The sequence below is a fragment of the Salvelinus fontinalis genome, chromosome 10 (assembly GCF_029448725.1).
Source record: "Salvelinus fontinalis isolate EN_2023a chromosome 10, ASM2944872v1, whole genome shotgun sequence".
Classification (NCBI taxonomy): Eukaryota; Metazoa; Chordata; class Actinopteri; order Salmoniformes; family Salmonidae; genus Salvelinus; species Salvelinus fontinalis.
Genome location: NC_074674.1, coordinates 42035829 through 42056256, shown reverse-complemented (window position 1 = coordinate 42056256; position 20428 = coordinate 42035829). Strand labels below are relative to the sequence as shown.

The 20428-nt window shown below is 41.7% G+C and overlaps 1 protein-coding gene across 1 annotated transcript in view; it reads left to right on the top strand.

Moving 5' to 3' along the window:
* Positions 1–20428, top strand: part of stoml3b (stomatin (EPB72)-like 3b) — a 28491-nt gene that overhangs the window by 2504 nt on the left and 5559 nt on the right. Inside the window, exons 2-5 of the mRNA XM_055936827.1 lie at positions 12233–12339; positions 14735–14807; positions 14904–14986; positions 18908–19111. Coding sequence (XP_055792802.1) covers positions 12233–12339; positions 14735–14807; positions 14904–14986; positions 18908–19111 — 467 coding nt within the window. The remainder of the gene's footprint in view (positions 1–12232; positions 12340–14734; positions 14808–14903; positions 14987–18907; positions 19112–20428) is intronic.

Genomic DNA, 20428 nt, shown 5'->3' with positions numbered 1-20428 from the left:
TCAGTAGTTATTGTCTGTAGTTGTGTTGTTGTGGTCAGTAGTTGGGGTCAGTAGTTGTGGTCGGTAGTTGTGGTCAGTAGTTGTGTGGTTGTGGTCAGTAGTTGTGGTCAGTAGTTGTGGTCGGTAGTTGTGTGGTTGTGGTCAGTAGTTGTGGTCAGTAGTTATTGTCTGTAGTTGTGTTGTTGTGGTCAGTAGTTGTGGTCAGTAGTTGTGTTGTTGTGGTCAGTAGTTGTGGTCAGTAGTTGTGTTGTTGTGGTCAGTAGTTGTGGTCAGTAGTTGTGGTCTGTAGTTGTATGGTTGTGGTTAGTTGTTGTGGTCAGTAGTTGTGGTCAGTAGTTGTATGGTTGTGGTTAGTTGTTGTGGTCAGTAGTTGTGGTCAGTAGTTGTATGGTTGTGGTTAGTTGTTGTGGTCAGTAGTTGTGGTCAGTAGTTGTGTTGTTGTGGTCAGTAGTTGTGGTCAGTAGTTGTGGTCTGTAGTTGTGGTCAGTAGTTGTATGGTTGTGGTTAGTTGTTGTGGTTCTGGTTGTTGATACGGTTTTAGCTATCTTTCTATCCTTTATATCTAGTTGGATCAGAGACAGAGGAGCGGGATAGTGGTTTTGGCAAGCCCGTTTTGGTAGCCAATTGGTCGTTTTATAAACGTCACAATACGGTGCAAAGCGTTCTGTCCGCTAAAACCATTGACTACTAGGCTACGTGCTGTTTTCAACGGATTGTTAAATAAACGTTATAGTCCGTGCTTGACTTGACCTGAAATAGATGGCTGTACTCTGGTTGGGTGCCAGTACTGTTTATATCTCTATATATATATATTTTTAACATTTAAGTACAGGAGCTCCACAGTACCTTTTGAGCTAATATTATATAAGAGGAACTCTGCGGGAGCTCAAGCAGTAGAAAATGTGAGGTGCCGGTACTCAGCTCCAGTGAACTCCTGCCCAAGTTAATAAAGCATTGGTTATAGCTAACTATATCGTTTTAATGTCATCACCTCTTGAAGAGCATAGTCAGAACTACACATTTCTGATTATTCCACATTTAGCTCTATCATCAGAGTTATACAGGAGGTAACTGCATGTTTTCCATGATCAGTAAACATGTATTTTCAGGTACGTGAGGGTAGCCAGATCCATTTGGCGTTAGCTAGATAGCTAAGCAAACAACATGTGTCATTTAGCTTGCTTCATCAGAGATTATGCTTTTGGAAAGAGCTTGACATCGACAAGTCCTCGTCCTGGTAAAGTTGTCAGTCAGACTACTGTCATCATCACTATAGATGATAAGCACATCAAACAATACTTTTATTTAGCCATCTAGCTAGTTTATCCCCAGAAAGTTAGCTTGTTAACTAGGCATCTAGCTAGTTTATCCTCAGAAAGTTCGCTTGTTAACTAGCCATATAGACGTGATCTGTCATTAGCTTGTTAACTAGCCATATTGACGTGATCTGTTATTAGCTTGTTAACTAGCCATATAGACGTGATCTGTCATTAGCTTGTTAACTAGCCATATTGACTGATCTGTCATTAGCTTGTTAACTAGCCATATTGACTGATCTGTCATTAGCTTGTTAACTAGCCATATTGACTGATCTGTCATTAGCTTGTTAACTAGCCATATTGATGTGATCTGTCATTAGCTTGCTAACTAGCCATATTGATGTGATCTGTCATTAGCTTGTTAACTAGCCATATTGATGTGATCTGTCATTAGCTTGTTAATTGTTGGTGTAGGGATCCTTGTGCATTTCAGGCAAAATAACAACTCAATGTTTATATCCCAGGACAAATTAGCTAGCAACAGCAAGCTAGCTAAATAGGACAAATTAACGTTAGCTAGCAAGTGCAAGCTAACTAGCTAAATTCCTAAACATGTTTAATGCTTTTCGACCTGTCCCCAAATTAATGTCATTGGTTCAGAGTTTGTTTTGATATTTTAACCTGCGTGTCGTAATCGCGTTTGGTGTGGGGGGCAAAATACAGCCTGTTTGGGCAAGGTGTAGGGTAGGTAGAGAGCTATCACTTGAGTTAAATACTGAAGTGCTAGGTACCAGGAAGGTACCCATTATTACACGTATCTATCTCTAATGATTAGGCTACTTAGTAGACTCTGTAGGTACAGTAAATACCCAGTCAACGGAGAGAGATTAAGTGCTACCTAGGCTATGTGTATAACAGCTACACTACACAATGCTTTCGTCTCATAGGGTTTTGTCAAGACTTTAAACATTTCCCAAGCCGATTATTCCCCGATAACGTTAGGTGAGTGCATATTAGCCTAATGCAGTCATAGTGATATAAGTGTATTCCACAGGTGACTGGTAGATTGTGTGACCGTGTGTTTCCCAGGTTATTTCAACAGGTCGGACAGGCTTGTGTTTTTATGTAGCACAAGTAGAGTTGAGGATAGACTCTGATGAGGCTTTTTAGGTCAGATTCTTTCTCATGCAGTTCAGCCAGAAAGTGAATTCATGAATAACCCTTCCCTAACCCTAACCTTAACATTTACCTAACCCTAACCTTAACATTTACCTAACCCTAACCCTAACCTTAACCCTTCCCTAACCTTAACATTTACCTAACCCTAACCCTTCCCTAACCTTAACCTTTTCCTAAACCATTTTCCATTTCCTGGATAGCTACCGTTCCTGGAGAGCAACCGTCCTAATCTAGCGCACTTGATTCTAGTTAGTTACCACTCGGGTTGGAGTTAAAACCTACAGGAGGGATTCTCTCCAGGATCAGGGTTGGAGTTAAAACCTACAGGAGGGTATCTCTCCAGGTTCAGGGTTAGAGAGCCCTGGACTAGGTAGATGTAAACCTACAGGAGGGTATCTCTCCAGGTTCAGGGTTAGAGAGCCCTGGACTAGGTAGATGTAAACCTACAGGAGGGTATCTCTCCAGGATCAGGGTTAGAGTTAACCTACAGGAGGTGTATCTCTCCAGGCTCAGGGTTAGAGTTAACCTACAGGAGGTGTATCTCTCCAGGTTCAGGGTTAGAGTTAACCTACAGGAGGTGTATCTCTCCAGGTTCAGGGTTAGAGAGCCCTGGACTAGGTAGATGTAAACCTACAGGAGGGTATCTCTCCAGGATCAGGGTTAGAGTTAACCTACAGGAGGTGTATCTCTCCAGGCTCAGGGTTAGAGTTAACCTACAGGAGGGTGTATCTCTCCAGGTTCAGGGTTAGAGAGCCCTGGACTAGATAGATGTAAACCCACAGGAGGTGTATCTCTCCAGGTTCAGGGTTAGAGTTAACCTACAGGAGGTGTATCTCTCCACGATCAGGGTTAGAGTTAACCTACAGGAGGGTGTATCTCTCCAGGTTCAGGGTTAGAGAGCCCTGGACTAGGTAGATGTAAACCTACAGGAGGGTATCTCCAGGTTCAGGGTTAGAGAGCCCTGGACTAGGTAGATGTAAACCTACAGGAGGGTATCTCTCCAGGATCAGGGTTAGAGAGCCCTGGACTAGGTAGATGTAAACCTACAGTAGGTATCTCTCCAGGTTCAGGGTTAGAGAGCCCTGGACTAGATAGATGTAAACCTACAGTAGGTATCTCTCCAGGTTCAGGGTTAGAGAGCCCTGGACTAGGTAGATGTAAACCTACAGGAGGGTATCTCTCCAGGATCAGGGTTAGAGTTAACCTACAGGAGGTGTATCTCTCCAGGTTCAGGGTTAGAGAGCCCTGGACTAGATAGATGTAAACCTACAGGAGGGTATCTCTCCAGGTTCAGGGTTAGAGAGCCCTGGACTAGGTAGATGGCAGCGTAGCCTAGTGGTTAGAGCGTTGGACTAGTAACTGGAAGGTTGCAAGTTCAAATCCCCGAGCTGACAAGGTACAAATCTGTCGTTCTGCCCCTGAACAGGCAGTTAACCCACTGTTCCTAGGCCGTCATTGAAAATAAGAATTTGTTCTTAACTGACTTGCCTAGTTAAATAAAGGTAAAAAATAAATAAAAATTAAATTAAAAAAAAAACCTACAGGAGGTGTATCTCTTCAGGATCAGGGTCTAGTCAATCATCATAATGAGTAATGTAGGTCTATTATTATCCTTAAGTGTTGGAATGATTAATATATTGATCACATGACACTGGCTTAGTTCCAAACCGTTGTAAGGTTTACAGTGTGAATTTTACCACAGATGCTGCATACAACACATCATATTAGACTATGTGAAACGGAAATTATGTTTTTATAAATTAATTAAAAATGAGAAGGTGAAATGTCTTGAGTCAATAAGTATTCAACCCCTTTGTTATGGCAAGTTCAAGAGTAAAGATGTGCTTAACGAGTCACATAATAAGTTGGATGGACTCTGTGTGTAATAATAGTGTTTAACATGATTTTTGAATGACTACCTCATCCTTTGTATCCCACATAAACAATTATCTGTAATGTCCCTCAGTCAAGCAGTGAATTTCAAACACAGAGTCAACCACAAAGACCAGGGAGGTTTTCCAATGCTTCGCAAAGAAGGGCACCTATTGGTAGATGGGAAGTAATTTTTTATTTAACCAGGCAAGTCATTTAAGAACAAATTCTTCTATTTACAATGACGGCCTACTCCGGCCAACTGTGCACTGCCCTATGGGACTCCCGATCACGGCCAGATGTGATACAGCCTGGATTCAAACCAGGAACTGCAGTGATGCTTCTTGCACTGAAATGCAGTGCCTTAACCCACTGTGCCACTCAGGCGCACACTTTGGATGGTGTAACAATACACCAAGTCACTACAAAGATACAGGCGTTCTTCCTAACTCAGTTGCCGGTGAGGAAGGAAACAGCTCAGGGATTTCATCATGAGGCCAATGATGACTTTAAAACAGTTACAGAGTTTAATGGCTGTGATAGGAGAAAACTGAGGATGGATCAACAACATTGTAGTTACTACACAATATTAACCTAACTGACAGAGCGAAAAGATGGAAGCCTGTACAGAATAAAAATATTCCAAAACATGTATCCTGTTTGCAACAAGGCACTAAAGTAATACAGCAAAAAATGTGGCAAAGAAATTAACTTTTTGTCCTGAATACAAAGTGTTATGTTTGGGGCAAATCCAACACATCACTAAGTAGCACTCTTCATATATTAAAGCATGGAGGTAGCTGCATCATGTTATGGGTATACTTGTCATCGGCAAGGACTAGGGAGTTTTTGTTTAGGATAAAATAAACGGAATAGAGCTCAACACAGGCAAAATCCTAGAGGAAAACCTGGTTCAGTCTGCTTTCCACCAGGCACTGGGAGATGAATTCACCTTTCAGCAGCACAATAACCTTAAACACAAGGCCAAATCTACGTACACTGGAGTTGCTGACCAAGATGACACTGCATTTTCCTGAGTGGCCAAGTTACAGCTTTGACTTAAATCGGCTTGAAAATCTATGAGAAGACTTGAAAATGGCTGTCTAGCAATGATCAATAACCAGTTTGACAGAGATTGAAGAAGTGTTGTACAATAATGTACAGGTGTGCAAATCTCTTAGAGACTTACCCAGAAAGACTCACAGCTGTAATTGTAAAGGGTGTGATCGCTGCCAAAGGTGATTCTAACATGTATTGACTCAAGGGGTGTGAATACTTATGTAAATTCGATATTTCTATATTTCATTTGTCACGTTCCTGACCTATTTCTGTTAGTTTGTTGTATGTGTTAGTTGGTCAGGACGTGAGTTTGGGTGGGCATTCTATGTTTTCTGTTTCTATGTTGGTTTAAGGGTTGCCTGGTATGGCTCTTAGAGGCAGGTGTTTGGCGTTCCTCTAATTGAGAGTCATATTTAGGTAGGTTGTTTCACAGTGTTCGTTGTGGGTGGTTGTCTCCTGTGTCAGTGTTTGTCGCACCATACGGGACTGTTCGGTTTGTTTTTGTTCATCGTCATTTTGTGTAGTCTATTTTTCCCTGTTCGTGCGTTCTTCGTGTTTATGTAAGTTCATCGTCCAGGTCTGTCTACTCCGTTTGTTGTTTTGTTAGTTATAGTGAAGTTAGTTTTTTCGTCGTGTCTTCAAATAAATTATGTGTTCACAACCCGCTGCGCCTTGGTTCCATCACTACTCCTCCTTTTCGGTTGAAGAGGGGGAGGACTACCGTTACATCATTTTCAATAAATTTGCAAACATTTTCAAAAAAACGTTTTCACTTTATCATTATGGGGTTATTGTGTGTAGATGGGTGAGAGAAAATAATATTTTCAATCAATTTTGAATTTGGCTTGTAACACAACAAAATGTGGACGAAGTCAAGGGGTGTGAAGACTTTGTGAAGAAACTGTAATACAAGATGGAGGACCGGTCACTGTGGGCCTCTCCGTCTCTGTAGTGTTTCTTCCCCTTGTGACTCAGTTAATAGAGCATGGCACTTTCAATGCCAGGGTTGTGGGTTCAATTTCCACAGAGGACCAAAAATGTATGCCCTCACTACTGTAGATTACACTCTCTCTATATATGATCTACATGGAAAAAAGTGGCTTATATAGTCTTCTATTATATGATAATTGTGTCATATGGTTCAGAGGAACGGTAGTAAACCGTTGGAGCCTGAAATAGGCTAACTACCACTGTAAAATAATTAAAAAGTCTTTATCAATAACGGATGTCAATGTAGAAGAAAAGTTATAAAGTTGACGGGAAATTTCAGGTTGTGTTTTCCGTTGGGGAAGTGTAAACACTTTTACACAATATAGGCCTACCCTGGACTTCTGTATGGTGAGAATATACTTCCTCTGGCTGAAGGGACATTTAGCAAAACAGAGCTATCAGCAATAAGGAAAATAGCCCAGAACCTCAGATTGACTGATTATAATAGGGACTATCATCCGTGGGGGAAAAAAAGAAGGTTTTATTGGTAGGCACTGTAGTTCAATAGACTAATTTAAAGATACAGACTGATTATTTACATTTACATTTACATTTAAGTCATTTAGCAGACGCTCTTATCCAGAGCGACTTACAAATTATGAAATTATTTCATTATTTTGAAATTATTAAGCAAGCTATGTTATTAAACGTTGTCAACACACACTATGATTGGCAAAACTACACTGTAATCGACTAACGTTGACATTGTGTATGTGACACACAGCCTTGGCTTGTTTTAGGAGACGTTTCCTCTGATTTTCTCAGATAGTATATTTCCATGAGCTCGAACCATTACAGATGCCGTATCTTAATTTGAGCCTGTTTCACAAATAATCCTTCAGCTACAGGAAATGTGGATCATTATGTGGATTATAATTGATGGAATTTTTTTTAGTAGGGGTTGATACATTTTTTTATTAGGGCAAATCATGTCTGACATTTTAAATGGGAAATTACAAACTTTAGAAATCGTTTTAAAACCTTTAATACACTACAATTCTTTCAACAACAGGACGATCAAATGAAGATCCTACATCTGTGGTGAAGCCAGGCTGAGATGAGTCATCACAACTGTAACAACACGTGCTATTTATTTATCTTTTATCTCGAGGGAGGGAGCACATGACGCTTTGTTGCATAACACAACCTTTACTGGCCTTGACCGTGTGTGTGTGTGTGTGTGTGTGTGCGTGTGTTTGTGTGTGTCTCTCAGGGCTATACAGGAAATATGAAAGGCAAGACCCCTCCCTCCACTAATGTCTTTATCACTAGATAGCATTATGCTATGCTACTTCATAAAACCCCTCCCTCCACTAATGTCTTTATCACCAGATAGCATTATGCTATGCTACGTCATAAAACCCCTCCCTCCACTAATGTCTTCATCACCAGATAGCATTATGCTATGCTACTTCATAAGTAAACAGACCTGTGTGTGTGCTCGTGTGATCAAATCAAATGTCTTTATAAAGCCCTTCTTACATCAGCTGATATCTCAAAGTGCTGTACAGAAACCCAGCCTTAAAACCCAAAACAGCAAGCAATGCAGGTGTAGAAGCACGGTGTGATCACTGCCATCCTAGACTAGAACATATAACAAATATGTGTTGGTCTGATGTATGAGGAGCATCCAGACGCAGCACTTGATACATTTATGAAATAGTTTCTTCCAGTTATTGATAAAAAAATGTAATAGAAAATGGACCTATTAAGAAACGGACTGTTAGAACTGTTAAGGCTCCATGGATTGATGAGGAATTGAAAAACTGTGTGGTTGAAAGAGAGAAAGAGATGGGCAAACGGAGTGTTGAATAACTGGCTGGCTGACTTCCTGGAAAACTGAGAAATGGTGTGACTGTGGAAAAATAACTTTGTAGTACTTTAAATGAAATTATGGCCAGAAAGACAAATTCATCACAAAACCATTTGATGTTTCCAAATATTTGGCAAATTGGGCAAACTTAGGCAAGAAATGCCAACAACGAACAACGAGTTATCGAATTCACCCATAAAAAAAACAAATACTGAAAGAAAAGCATTTTAAGTTAGAATTTTGTAAAGCTATTTTGGGAGAGGTGGAAAAATTGTTATCGATCAATAATGACAAACCTCCTGGCATTGACAACTTCGATGGAAAGCTACTGAGGATGGCATCTGAGTCTATAGCCACTCCTATCTGTCATATCTTTAATCTGAGACGAGAGGAAAGTATTTGTCCTCAGGCCTGGAGGGAAGCCAAAGTCATTCCACTACCCAAGAGTGGTAATGCGGCCTTTACTGGTTCTAACAGCAGACCTATCAGCTTGCTGCCAGCTCTTAGCAAACTGTTGGCAAAAATGGTGTTTGACCAAATACAATGCTATTTCTCTGTAAACAAATTAACAACATACTTTCAGCATGCTTATAGAGAAGGGCACTCAACATGTACTGCACTGACACAAATGACTGATGATTGGTTGAAAGACATTGATAATAAGAAGATAGTGGGAGCTGTACTGTTAGATTTTAGTGCAGCCTTTGATATTATTGACCATAACCTGTTGTTGAGTAAATGCAGGTTTTATGGCTTTTCTACCTCTGTCATATCATGGATTCAGAACTAAACTCAGCAAAAATAGAAACATCCCTTTTTCAGGACCCTGTCTTTCAAAGATAATTCGTAAAAATCCAAATAACTTCACAGATCTTCATTGTAAAGGGTTTAAATACTGTTTCCCATGCTTGTTCAATGAACAATAAACAATTAAATGAACATGCACCTGTGGAACGGTCGTTAAGACATTAACAGCTTACAGACGGTAGGCAATTAAGGTCACAGTTATGAAAACTTAGGACACTAAAGAGGCCTTTCTACTGACTCTGAAAAACACCAAAAGAAAGATGCCCAGGTTCCCTGCTCATCTGTGTGAATGTGCCTTAGGCATGCTGCAAGGATGCATGAGGACTGCAGATATGGCCAGGGCAATAAATTGCAATGTCTGTGAGACGCCTAAGACAGCGCTACGGTTAGACAGGACGAACACCTGATCGTCCTCGCAGTGGCAGACCACGTGTAACAACACCTGCACAGTATCGGTTCATCCGAACATCACACCTGCGGGACAGGTACAGGATGGCAACAACAACTGCCCGAGTTACACCAGGAACGCACAATCCCTCCATCAGTGCTGAGACTGTCTGCAATAGACTGAGAGAGGCTGGACTGAGGGCTTATAGGCCTGTTGTATGGCAGGTCCTCACCAGACATCACCGGCAACAACGTCGCCTATAGGCACAAACCCACCGTCGCTGGACCAGACAGGACTGGCAAAAAGTGCTCTTCACTGACGAGTTGTGGTTTTGTCTCACCAGGGGTGATGGTCAAATTCGCGTTTATTGTCAAAGGAATGAGCGTTACACCGAGGCCTGTACTCTGGAGCGGGATCGATTTGGAGGTGGAGGGTCCGTCATGGTCTGGGGCGGTATGTCACAGCATCATCGGACTGAGCTTGTTGTCATTGCAGGAAATCTCAACGCTGTGTGTTACAGGGAAGACATCCTCCTCCCTCATGTGGTACCCTTCCTGCAGGCTCATCCTGACATGACCCTTCAGCATGACAATGCCACCAGCCATACTGCTCGTTCTGTGCGTGATTTCCTGCAAGACAGGAATGTCAGTGTTCTGCCATGGCCAGCGAAGAGCCAGGACCTCAATCCCATTGAGCACGTCTGGGACCTTTTGGATCGGAGGGTGAGGGCTAGGGCCATTCCCCCCAGAAATGTCTGGGAAATTGCAGGTGCCTTGGTGGAAGAGTGGGGTAACATCTCACATCAAGAACTGGCAAATCTGGTGCAGTCCATGAGGAGGAGATGCACTGCAGTACTTAATGCAGCTGGTGGCCACACCAGATACTGACTGTTACTTTTGATTTTGACCCCCCCTTTGTTCAGGGACACATTATTCCATTTCTCTTAGTCACATGTCTGTGGAACTTGTTCAGTTTATGTCTCAGTTGTTGAATCTTGCTATGTTCATACAAATGTTTACACATGTTAAGTTTGCTGAAAAAAACGCAGTTGACAGTGAGAGGACGTTTCTTTTTTTCCTGAGTTTATATATATATAATAGAACACAGAGAGTTGTATTTAATGGAAGCCTCTCTAATGTCAAGCATGTAGGATGTGGTGTACTCACTCTACTCTTTTCTATTTTTACCAATGACCTGAATCTGGTAATGAATGGTATGGCTGTTGAATAGGTTAAGGAGACTAAAGTACTTGGTGTGTTACCTTAGATTGTAAACTGTCATGGTCAAAACATATAGATTCAATGGTTGTAAAGATGGGGGAGAGGTCTGTCCATAATAAAGAAATGTTCTGCTTTTTTAACACCACACTCCAAAAAGCAATTTTTGCAGGCACTAGTTGTATCTTATATTAATTATTGTCCAGTCATGTGGTCGAGTGCAAGGAAACACCTAGTTGAGCTGTAGCTAAAAGACACGTTTTGCTCTTCATTGTGATCAGAAGGCTGATATAAATAATATGCATGCCCAGTATCTCTTGGCTAAGAGTTGAGGAGAGACTGACTGAATCACTTCTTCTTTTTATAAAAAATATTAATGTGTTGGAAATTCCAAAATTGTTTGCCGAGTCAATTTACACACACCTCTGACAAACACACGTAATCCCACCAGACATGCCACCAGGGGTCTTTTCACTGTCCCCAAATCCAGAACAAATTCAAGAAAAAGCGTACACTATTACATAGAGACATTGCATGGAACTCCCTTCCATCTCAGATTGCTCAAATAAAGAGCAAACCTGCTTTTAAAAAGCAACACCTCACGGCACATCGCCTCTCCCCTATTTGAACTAGATAGTTTGTGTGTATGATATGTAGGTTTTATGGCTTTTCTACCTCTGTCATATTGTGGATTCAGAACTAAACTCAGCAAAAACAGAAACATCCCTTTTTCAGGACCCTGTCTTTCAAAGATAATTCGTAAAAATTCAAATAATTTCACAGATCTTCATTGTTAAGGGTTTAAACACATGCTTGTGTTTGTTTCCCATGCTTGTTCAATGAACAATAAACAATTAATGAACATGCATCTGTGGAACGGTCGTTAAGACACTAACACCCATTAAATAAATATAACACATGTGCCATTTTTACGTTCAGTGTACATAGATATGTCCTTGAGTTGTTCCTGTCTATTAATGTTCTGTATTATGTCATTCTATTTCATGTGGCATTGCTGTTTAATCATATCTTTTTGATATGCCACACCTGTCAGGTGGATGGATTATCTTGGCAATGGGAAAAATACTCCCTAATTGTGGAGGTAAACACATTTCTGCACAGCATTTGAGAGCAATACGCTTTGTCTGTGCGTATGGAAACTTTCTGGGATCTTTTGTTTCAGCTCATGAAACACGGAACCACTAGTTTGATTGATTTAATTGATTTCATTAAATGGAACTTTAATTGTTGCGTTGATATATTTCTTCAGAGTAGATCGTACAATACAGTGTCCAGCTCACTGTAGTAAAGGGATCAGTGGTTTACATTTATATATGTCTTTCCTTACCTTGTCTAAATAGACAAGAAGTGACTCCAATCCAAACTCTGGTTTTCTTAAACTAGCCATTTCCAACAAATGCTAATAACATGTCATTTCTCTCTCGCTCTCTCTCTCTCTCTCTCGCTCTCTGTCTCTCTCTCTCTCTCTCTCGCTCTCTGTCTCTCGCTCGCTCGCTCGCTCTCGTTCTCTCTCTCTCTGTCTCTCTCTCTCTGTCTCTCTCTCGCTCTCTGTCTCTCTCTCTCTCTCTCTCTCTGTCTCTCTCTCGTTCTCTCTCTCTCTCTCTCTCGCTCTCTCTCTCTCTCTCAGATGATGTTGGTTCAGGGAGCCTAGGTTGCTGTGGCTGGCTCATTGTGATCCTCTCTGGTCTGTTCGTCTTCTCCCTGTTCCCCTTCACCATCTGGTTCTGTATAAAGGTGAGTAAGACACGGAGCGATGTCCATAGAATGAATAGAACGGGCGTCTTCAGTCCAGTCAAATATGCACTGTAAAACATTTACTGTAAAATGTTGCATCGCTGACAGTAATTGGCCGGTAAGTTACTGTAATTTATTTTACAGTACAGCTACTGTAATCCATTTTACTGTACCAACATTTTTACTGTAATCTAATTTATATAATATTACAGGAATGACCCATGCAGCGAGATATAACCCAGTGTTCTTTGCAGGATTACATTTTTACATGTACATTTTTGGTCATTTAGCAGGCATTCTTGTCCTTAGCAACTTACATTTAACGAAGGTTGATTAGGAAAATATATTACAGTAATAGCAAGTAAAACTTTTCTGTTACTGAACATTTTCACTTTTTACTTGCTTTTTACTTGCTATCAACCTTGCTTGGATGACTGTAGTGCCTGCTAAATGACCAAATTACAATCTAAATGTAAACATGTTAACTTGCAAAGAACACTGGGTAATGTGTCGCTGCATGGGTTATTCCAGTAATATACTGTAAATTAGATTAATGTACTATTTTTGGTACAGTAAAATGGATTACCATAAAAAGGATTACAGTAGCTGTAATGTTAAACATATTTACAGTAACTTACTGGACAATTTATACCGCACATATCAACTACCAACGTCACCATGCTGTTTATACTGTAGACCTACATATCAACTACGTTACCCACGTTAGCACACATAACTACAGAACTACTGGACTACAGAACTACTGAACTACAGGACTACAGGACTACAGAATTACTGAACTACTGGACTACAGAACTACTGAACTACTGAACTACAGAACTACAGAACTACTGAACTACAGAACTACTGGACTACAGAATTACAGAATTACTGAACTACAGGACTACAGGACTACAGAACTACTGAACTACTGAACTACAGAACTACTGAACTACAGAATTACAGAATTACTGAACTACAGGACTACAGGACTACAGAACTACAGAACTACAGAACTACTGAACTACTAAACTACTAAACTACAGGACTACTGAACTACAGGACTACAGGACTACAGAATTACTGAACTACTGATCTACAGAACTACTGAACTACAGGACTACAGGACTACAGGACTACAGAATTACTGAACTACAGGAATACAGGACTACAGGACTACTGAACTACTGAACTACAGGACTACAGGACTACAGGACTACAGAATTACTGAACTACAGGAATACAGGACTACAGGACTACTGAACTACTGAACTACAGGACTACAGGACTACAGGACTACAGGACTACAGAACTACAGAACTACAGAACTACTGAACTACAGAACTACTGAACTACAGGACTACAGGACTACAGAATTACTGAACTACAGGACTACAGGACTACAGGACTACAGAACTACTGGACTACAGAACTACTGAACTACAGAACTACAGGACTACAGGACTACAGGACTACAGAATTACTGAACTACAGAACTACAGAACTACTGAACTACAGGACTACAGAACTACAGGACTACTGAACTACAGGACTACTGAACTACAGAACTACTGAACTACAGGACTACAGGACTACAGAACTACTGGACTACTGGACTACTGAACTACAGGACTACAGGACTACAGGACTACAGAATTACTGAACTACTGAACTACAGGACTACAGGACTACAGGACTACTGAACTACAGGACTACTGAACTACTGAACTACAGGACTACAGAACTACTGAACTACTGAACTACTGAACTACAGAACTACTGAACTACAGGACTACAAGACTACAGAATTACTGAACTACAGGACTACAGGACTACAGGACTACAGAACTACTGGACTACAGAACTACTGAACTACAGAACTACAGGACTACAGGACTACAGGACTACAGAATTACTGAACTACAGAACTACAGAACTACTGAACTACAGGACTACAGAACTACAGGACTACTGAACTACAGGACTACTGAACTACAGAACTACTGAACTACAGGACTACAGGACTACAGAACTACTGGACTACTGGACTACTGAACTACAGGACTACAGGACTACAGAATTACTGAACTACTGAACTACAGGACTACAGGACTACAGGACTACTGAACTACAGGACTACAGGACTACTGAACTACTGAACTACAGGACTACAGAACTACTGAACTACAGAACTACTGAACTACAGGACTACAAGACTACAGAACTACAGGACTACAGAACTACAGGACTACTGGACTACAGGACTACAGGACTACTGAACTACTGAACTACAGACCTACAGACCTACAGAACTACTGAACTACTGATCTACCAAGATATGTTCTATATTTAACTTTTTGTGTTGTTTTGTGTATGTGTGTGTGTTGTGTTGTAGATAGTTCAGGAGTATGAACGTGCTGTCATCTTCAGGCTGGGCCGTATTACAGACCGGAAGGCTAAGGGACCAGGTAAAAGACCAGTCACTGTGTGTCTGTGTGTGTGTGTGCGTGCACACGAATATTCAGTCTACATTGATGTAAAGAAATAAACTCTCTCTCTTCCAGGTATCTTTTTCGTTCTGCCATGCACAGACTCCTTCGTGAAAGTGGACCTGAGAACCGTGTCATTCGACATCCCTCCACAAGAGGTAGAACCTATAATAACCAGGAAGGACACCCGTTAAATAAGCTGTTATATAAATCAGGAGGTAGGACATATACTAACCAGGAAGGACACCCATTAAATAAACTGTTATATAAATCAGGAGGTAGGACATATACTAACCAGGAAGGACACCCGTTAAATAAACTGTTATATAAATCAGGAGGTAGGACATATACTAACCAGGACACCCATTAAATAAACTGTTATATAAATCAGGAGGTAGGACATATACTAACCAGGAAGGACACCCATTAAATAAACTGTTATATAAATCAGGAGGTAGGACATATACTAACCAGGAAGGACACCCGTTAAATAAACTGTTATATAAATCAGGAGGTAGGACATATACTAACCAGGAAGGACACCCGTTAAATAAACTGTTATATAAATCAGGAGGTAGGACATAAACTAACCAGGAAGGACACCCATTAAATAAACTGTCATATAAATCAGGAGGTAGGACATATACTAACCAGGAAGGACACCCGTTAAATAAACTGTTATATAAATCAGGAGGTAGGACATAAACTAACCAGGAAGGACACCCATTAAATAAACTGTCATATACATCTTATAATGTACAGTAGCAGTCAAAATTTTGGACACACCTACTCATTCAAGGGTTTTTCTTTCATTTTTACTATTTTCTACATTGTAGAATAATAGTGAAGACATCAAAACTATAAAATAACACATATGGATTCATGTAGTAACCCAAAAATATTTTATATTTGAGATTCTTCAAAGTAGCCATCCTTTGCCTTGTGGACTGCTTTTCACACTCTTGGCATTCTCTCAAACAGATTTGCGAGGCAGTCACCTGGAATGCATTTCAATTAACAGGTGTGTCTTGTTAATTTGTGGAATTTCTTTCCACCTTAAAATGCGTTTGAGCCAATCAGTTGTGTTGTGACAAGGTAGGGGGGTATATAGAAGATAGCCCTATTTGGTAAAAGACCAAGTCCATATTATGGCAAGAACAGATCAACTAAGCAAAGAGAAACGACATTCCATCATTACATTAAGACATGAAGGTCAGTCAATCAGGAACATTTCAAGAACTTTAAAGTTTCTTCAAGTGCAGTCGCAAAAACCATCCAGCGTTATGATGAAACTGGCTCTCATGAGGACCGTCACAGGAAAGGAAGACCCAGAGTTACCTCTTCTGCAGAGGATAAGTTCATTAGAGTCACCAGCCTCAGACATTGCTGACCAAATAAATGCTTCACAGACTTCAAGTAACAGACACATCTGAACATCAACTGTTCAGAGGTCGAATTGCTGCAAAGAAACCACTACTAAAGGACACCAATAATAAGAAGAGACTTGCTTGGGCCAAGAAACACGAGCAATTGACATTAGAGCAAAGGAAATCTGTCCTTTGGTCTGATGAGTCCTAATTAGAGATTTCTGATTCCAACCGATGTGTCTTGGTGAGATTTTTGGTTCTAGCCAGCGTTTTTTTTTGTGAGACGCAGAGTAGGTGAACGGATAATCTCTGCATGTGTGGTTCCCACCGTGATGCATGGAGGCGGAGGTGTGATGGTGTGGGGTTGCTTTGCTGGTGACATTGTCTGTGATTTATTTAGAATTCAAGGCACACTTAACCAGCATGGCTACCACAGCCTTCTGCAGCGATATGCCATCCCATCTCGTTTGCGCTTAGTGGGACAATCATTTGTTCTCCAACAGGACAATGACCCAACACACCTTCAGGCTGTGTAAGGGCTATTTGACCAAGAAGGAGAATGATGGAGTGCTGCATCAGATGACCTGGCCTCCACAATGTTTTATACATTTTTTATTTTACCTTTATTTAACCAGGTAGGCTAGTTAACCAGGTGGGCTAGTTAACCAGGTAGGCTAGTTAACCAGGTAGGCTAGTTAACCAGGTAGGCTAGTTAACCAGGTGGGCTAGTTAACCAGGTGGGCTAGTTAACCAGGTAGGCTAGTTAACCAGGTAGGCTAGTTAACCAGGTGGGCTAGTTAACCAGGTAGGCTAGTTAACCAGGTAGGCTAGTTAACCAGGTGGGCTAGTTAACCAGGTGGGCTAGTTAACCAGGTGGGCTAGTTAACCAGGTAGGCTAGTTAACCAGGTAGGCTAGTTGAGAACAAGTTCTCATTTACAACTGTGAACAGGCCAAGATCAAGCAAAGCAGTTCGACACAAACAACAACACAGAGTTACACATGGAATAAACAAACATACAGTCAATAATACAGTAGAAAAAAAGTCTATATACAGTGTGTGCAAATGAGGTAGGATAAGTGAGGTAAGGCAATAAATAGGCCATAGTGGCGAAGTAACTACAATATAGCAATTAAACACTGGAATGGGAGAATGTGCAGAAGATGAATGTGCAAGTAGAGATACTGGGGTGCAAAGGAGCAAGATAAAATCAATAAGATCAATAAATAAATACAGCATGGGGATGAGGTAGTTGGATGGGCTATTTACAGATGAGCTATGTACAGGTGCAGTGATCTGTGAGCTGCTCTGACAGCTGGTGCTAAAAGCTAGTGAGGGAGATATGAGTCTCCAGCTTCAGAGATTTTTGTAGTTTGTTCCAGTCATTGGCAGCAGAGAACTGGAAGGAGAGGCAGCCGAAGGAAGAATTGGTTTTGAGGGTGATGTACAGGTCGCAGTGGTGGGTAGTATATGGGGCTTTGGTGACAAAACGGATGGCACTGTGATAGACTGCATCCAATTTGCTGAGTAGAGTGTTGGAGGCTATTTTTAAATGACATCGTTGAAGTCGAGGATCGGTAGGATAGTCAGTTTTACGAGGGTATGTTTGGCAGCATGAGTGAAGGATGCTTTGTTGCGAAATAGGAAGCCGATTCTAGATTTAATTTTGGATTGGAGATGTTTGATATGAGTCTGGAAGGAGAGTTTACAGTCTAACCAGACACCTAGGTATTTGTAGTTGTCCACATATTGTAAGTCAGAACCGTCCAGAGTAGTGATGCTAGTCGGACGGGCAGGTGTTGGCAGCGATCGGTTGAAGAGCATGCATTTAGTTTTACTTGCATTTAAGAGCAGTTGGAGGCCACGGAAGGAGAGTTGTATGGCATTGAAGCTCATCTGGAGGTTAGTTAACACAGTGTCCAAAGAAGGGCCAGATTATACCGAATGGTGTCGTCTGCGTAGAGGTGGATCAGAGAATCACCAGCAGCAAGAGCGACATCATTGATGTATACAGAGAAGAGAGTCAGCCCGAGAACTGAACCCTGTGGCACCCCCATAGAGACTGCCAGAGGTCCGGACAACAGGCCCTCCGATTTGACACACTGAACTCTGTCTGAGAAGTAGTTGGTGAACCAGGCGAGGCAATCATTTGAGAAACCAAGGCATTTGAGTCTGCCAATAAGAATGTTGTGATTGACAATCACCCGACCTCAACCCGTTGAGAGGGTTTGGGATGAGTTGGCCCACAGAGTGAAGGAAAAGCAGCCACCAAGTGCTCAGCATATGTGGGAACTCCTTCAAGACTGTTGGAAAAGCATTCCAGGTAAAGCTGGTTGAGAGAATGCCAAGAGTGTGCAAAGCTGTCATCAAGGCAAAGGGTGGCTACTTTGAAGAATCTCAAGTATAAAATATATTTGTATTTGTTTCTGGTTACTAAATGATTCCATATGTGTTATTTCATAGTGTTGATGTCTTCACTATTATTCTACAATGTAGAAAATAATAAAAATAAAGAGTGTGTGTAAAATTTTGACTGATACTGCATATCTTATCTTTATATAATAACATTCATCAGTCTTGATGTTAACAGCATCACTGAGGTCTCTTTCTCTCTCTCTCTCTCTCTCTCCTCTCTCCTCTCCTCTCTCCTCTCTCCTCTCTCCTCTCTCCTCTCTCCTCTCTCTCTCTCTCTGGGGGTGTTTGTGTGTTGTAGATCCTGACTAAGGACTCTGTGACAGTGTGTGTTGATGGGGTGGTCTACTTCCGGGTGAGCGACCCCATCTCCTCGGTGGCCAAAGTGTCCAACGCAGACTTCTCCACCCGTCTCCTGGCCCAGACCACCCTGAGGAACGTCCTGGGAACCAAGAACTTGGCGGAGCTGTTATCAGACCGCGAGGGCATCTCACACAGTATGCAGGTACAGAAACCTAAAACCAGGGCCGGCTCCAGGCATAAGTGACATAAGTGGTCGCTTAGGACCCACTGCCGCAAGGGGGCCCCGACCCCTCAAAAATATGTTTTTTAAAATGTTTTTGTCGACTCAGTCGGGGTCTCAATTTCTACATTTGTTTGTGCATCAGCAGTTCTTCTTGTTATGTCAGTCATTCAATTACCTGACAATTAGCCATGTTAATTGTTCTATTGGTAGTTAGTCTAGCCATGCTATCTAAACTTGTAGTAATCATCAATAAGCATGCAGGGCATGTGCCCAGTGGCCCTGACTTCCAGCCCCATGGCAAAATGTGTAGAAATGCCGGAAATTAACTTTAAAAAACAGCAACATTTCTCTCCGCCGTGAACCAAATCTCGCTTAGGGCCCCCGTACCTAGAACCTACCACCGTAGAACCCTAGAACCAAGAACCTGACTGAGGTCCTGTCTGACTATGAGGTGAACCGGGGAACCTAACTGAGGTCCTGTCTGACTATGAGGTGAACCAAGAACCTGACTGAGGTCCTGTCTGACTATGAGGTGAACCAACAACCTGACTGAGGTCCTGTCTGACTATGAGGTGAACCAATAACCTGCCTGAGGTCCTGTCTGACTATGAGGTGAACCAATAACCTGCCTGAGGTCCTGTCTGACTATGAGGTGAACCAATAACCTGACTGAGGTCCTGCCTGACTATGAGGTGAACCACGAACCTGACTGAGGTCCTGTCTGACTATGAGGTGAACCAATAACCTGGCTGGGGTCCTGTCTGACTATGAGGTGAACCACGAACCTGACTGAGGTCCTGTCTGACTATGAGGTGAACCACGAACCTGACTGAGGTCCTGTCTGACTATGAGGTGAACCAAGAACCTGACTGAGGTCCTGTCTGACTATGAGGTGAACCAACAACCTGGCTGGGGTCCTGTCTGACTATGAGGTGAACCACGAACCTGACTGAGGTCCTGTCTGACTATGAGGTGAACCACGAACCTGACTGAGGTCCTGTCTGACTATGAGGTGAACCAATAACCTGGCTGAGGTCCTGTCTGACTATGAGGTGAACCACGAACCTGACTGAGGTCCTGTCTGACTATGAGGTGAACCAATAACCTGGCTGGGGTCCTGTCTGACTATGAGGTGAACCACGAACCTAACTGAGGTCCTGTCTGACTGAAGTGTAGAAAGTCAAAGTTGCAGGTCCATTATTATATTCTGAGAGATCAACTTGGCGTATATAACAAGGCCATTAGAAAAGCCAGACGACCTCATTCTACTAACTTGATCACTATTAATCAGAATAA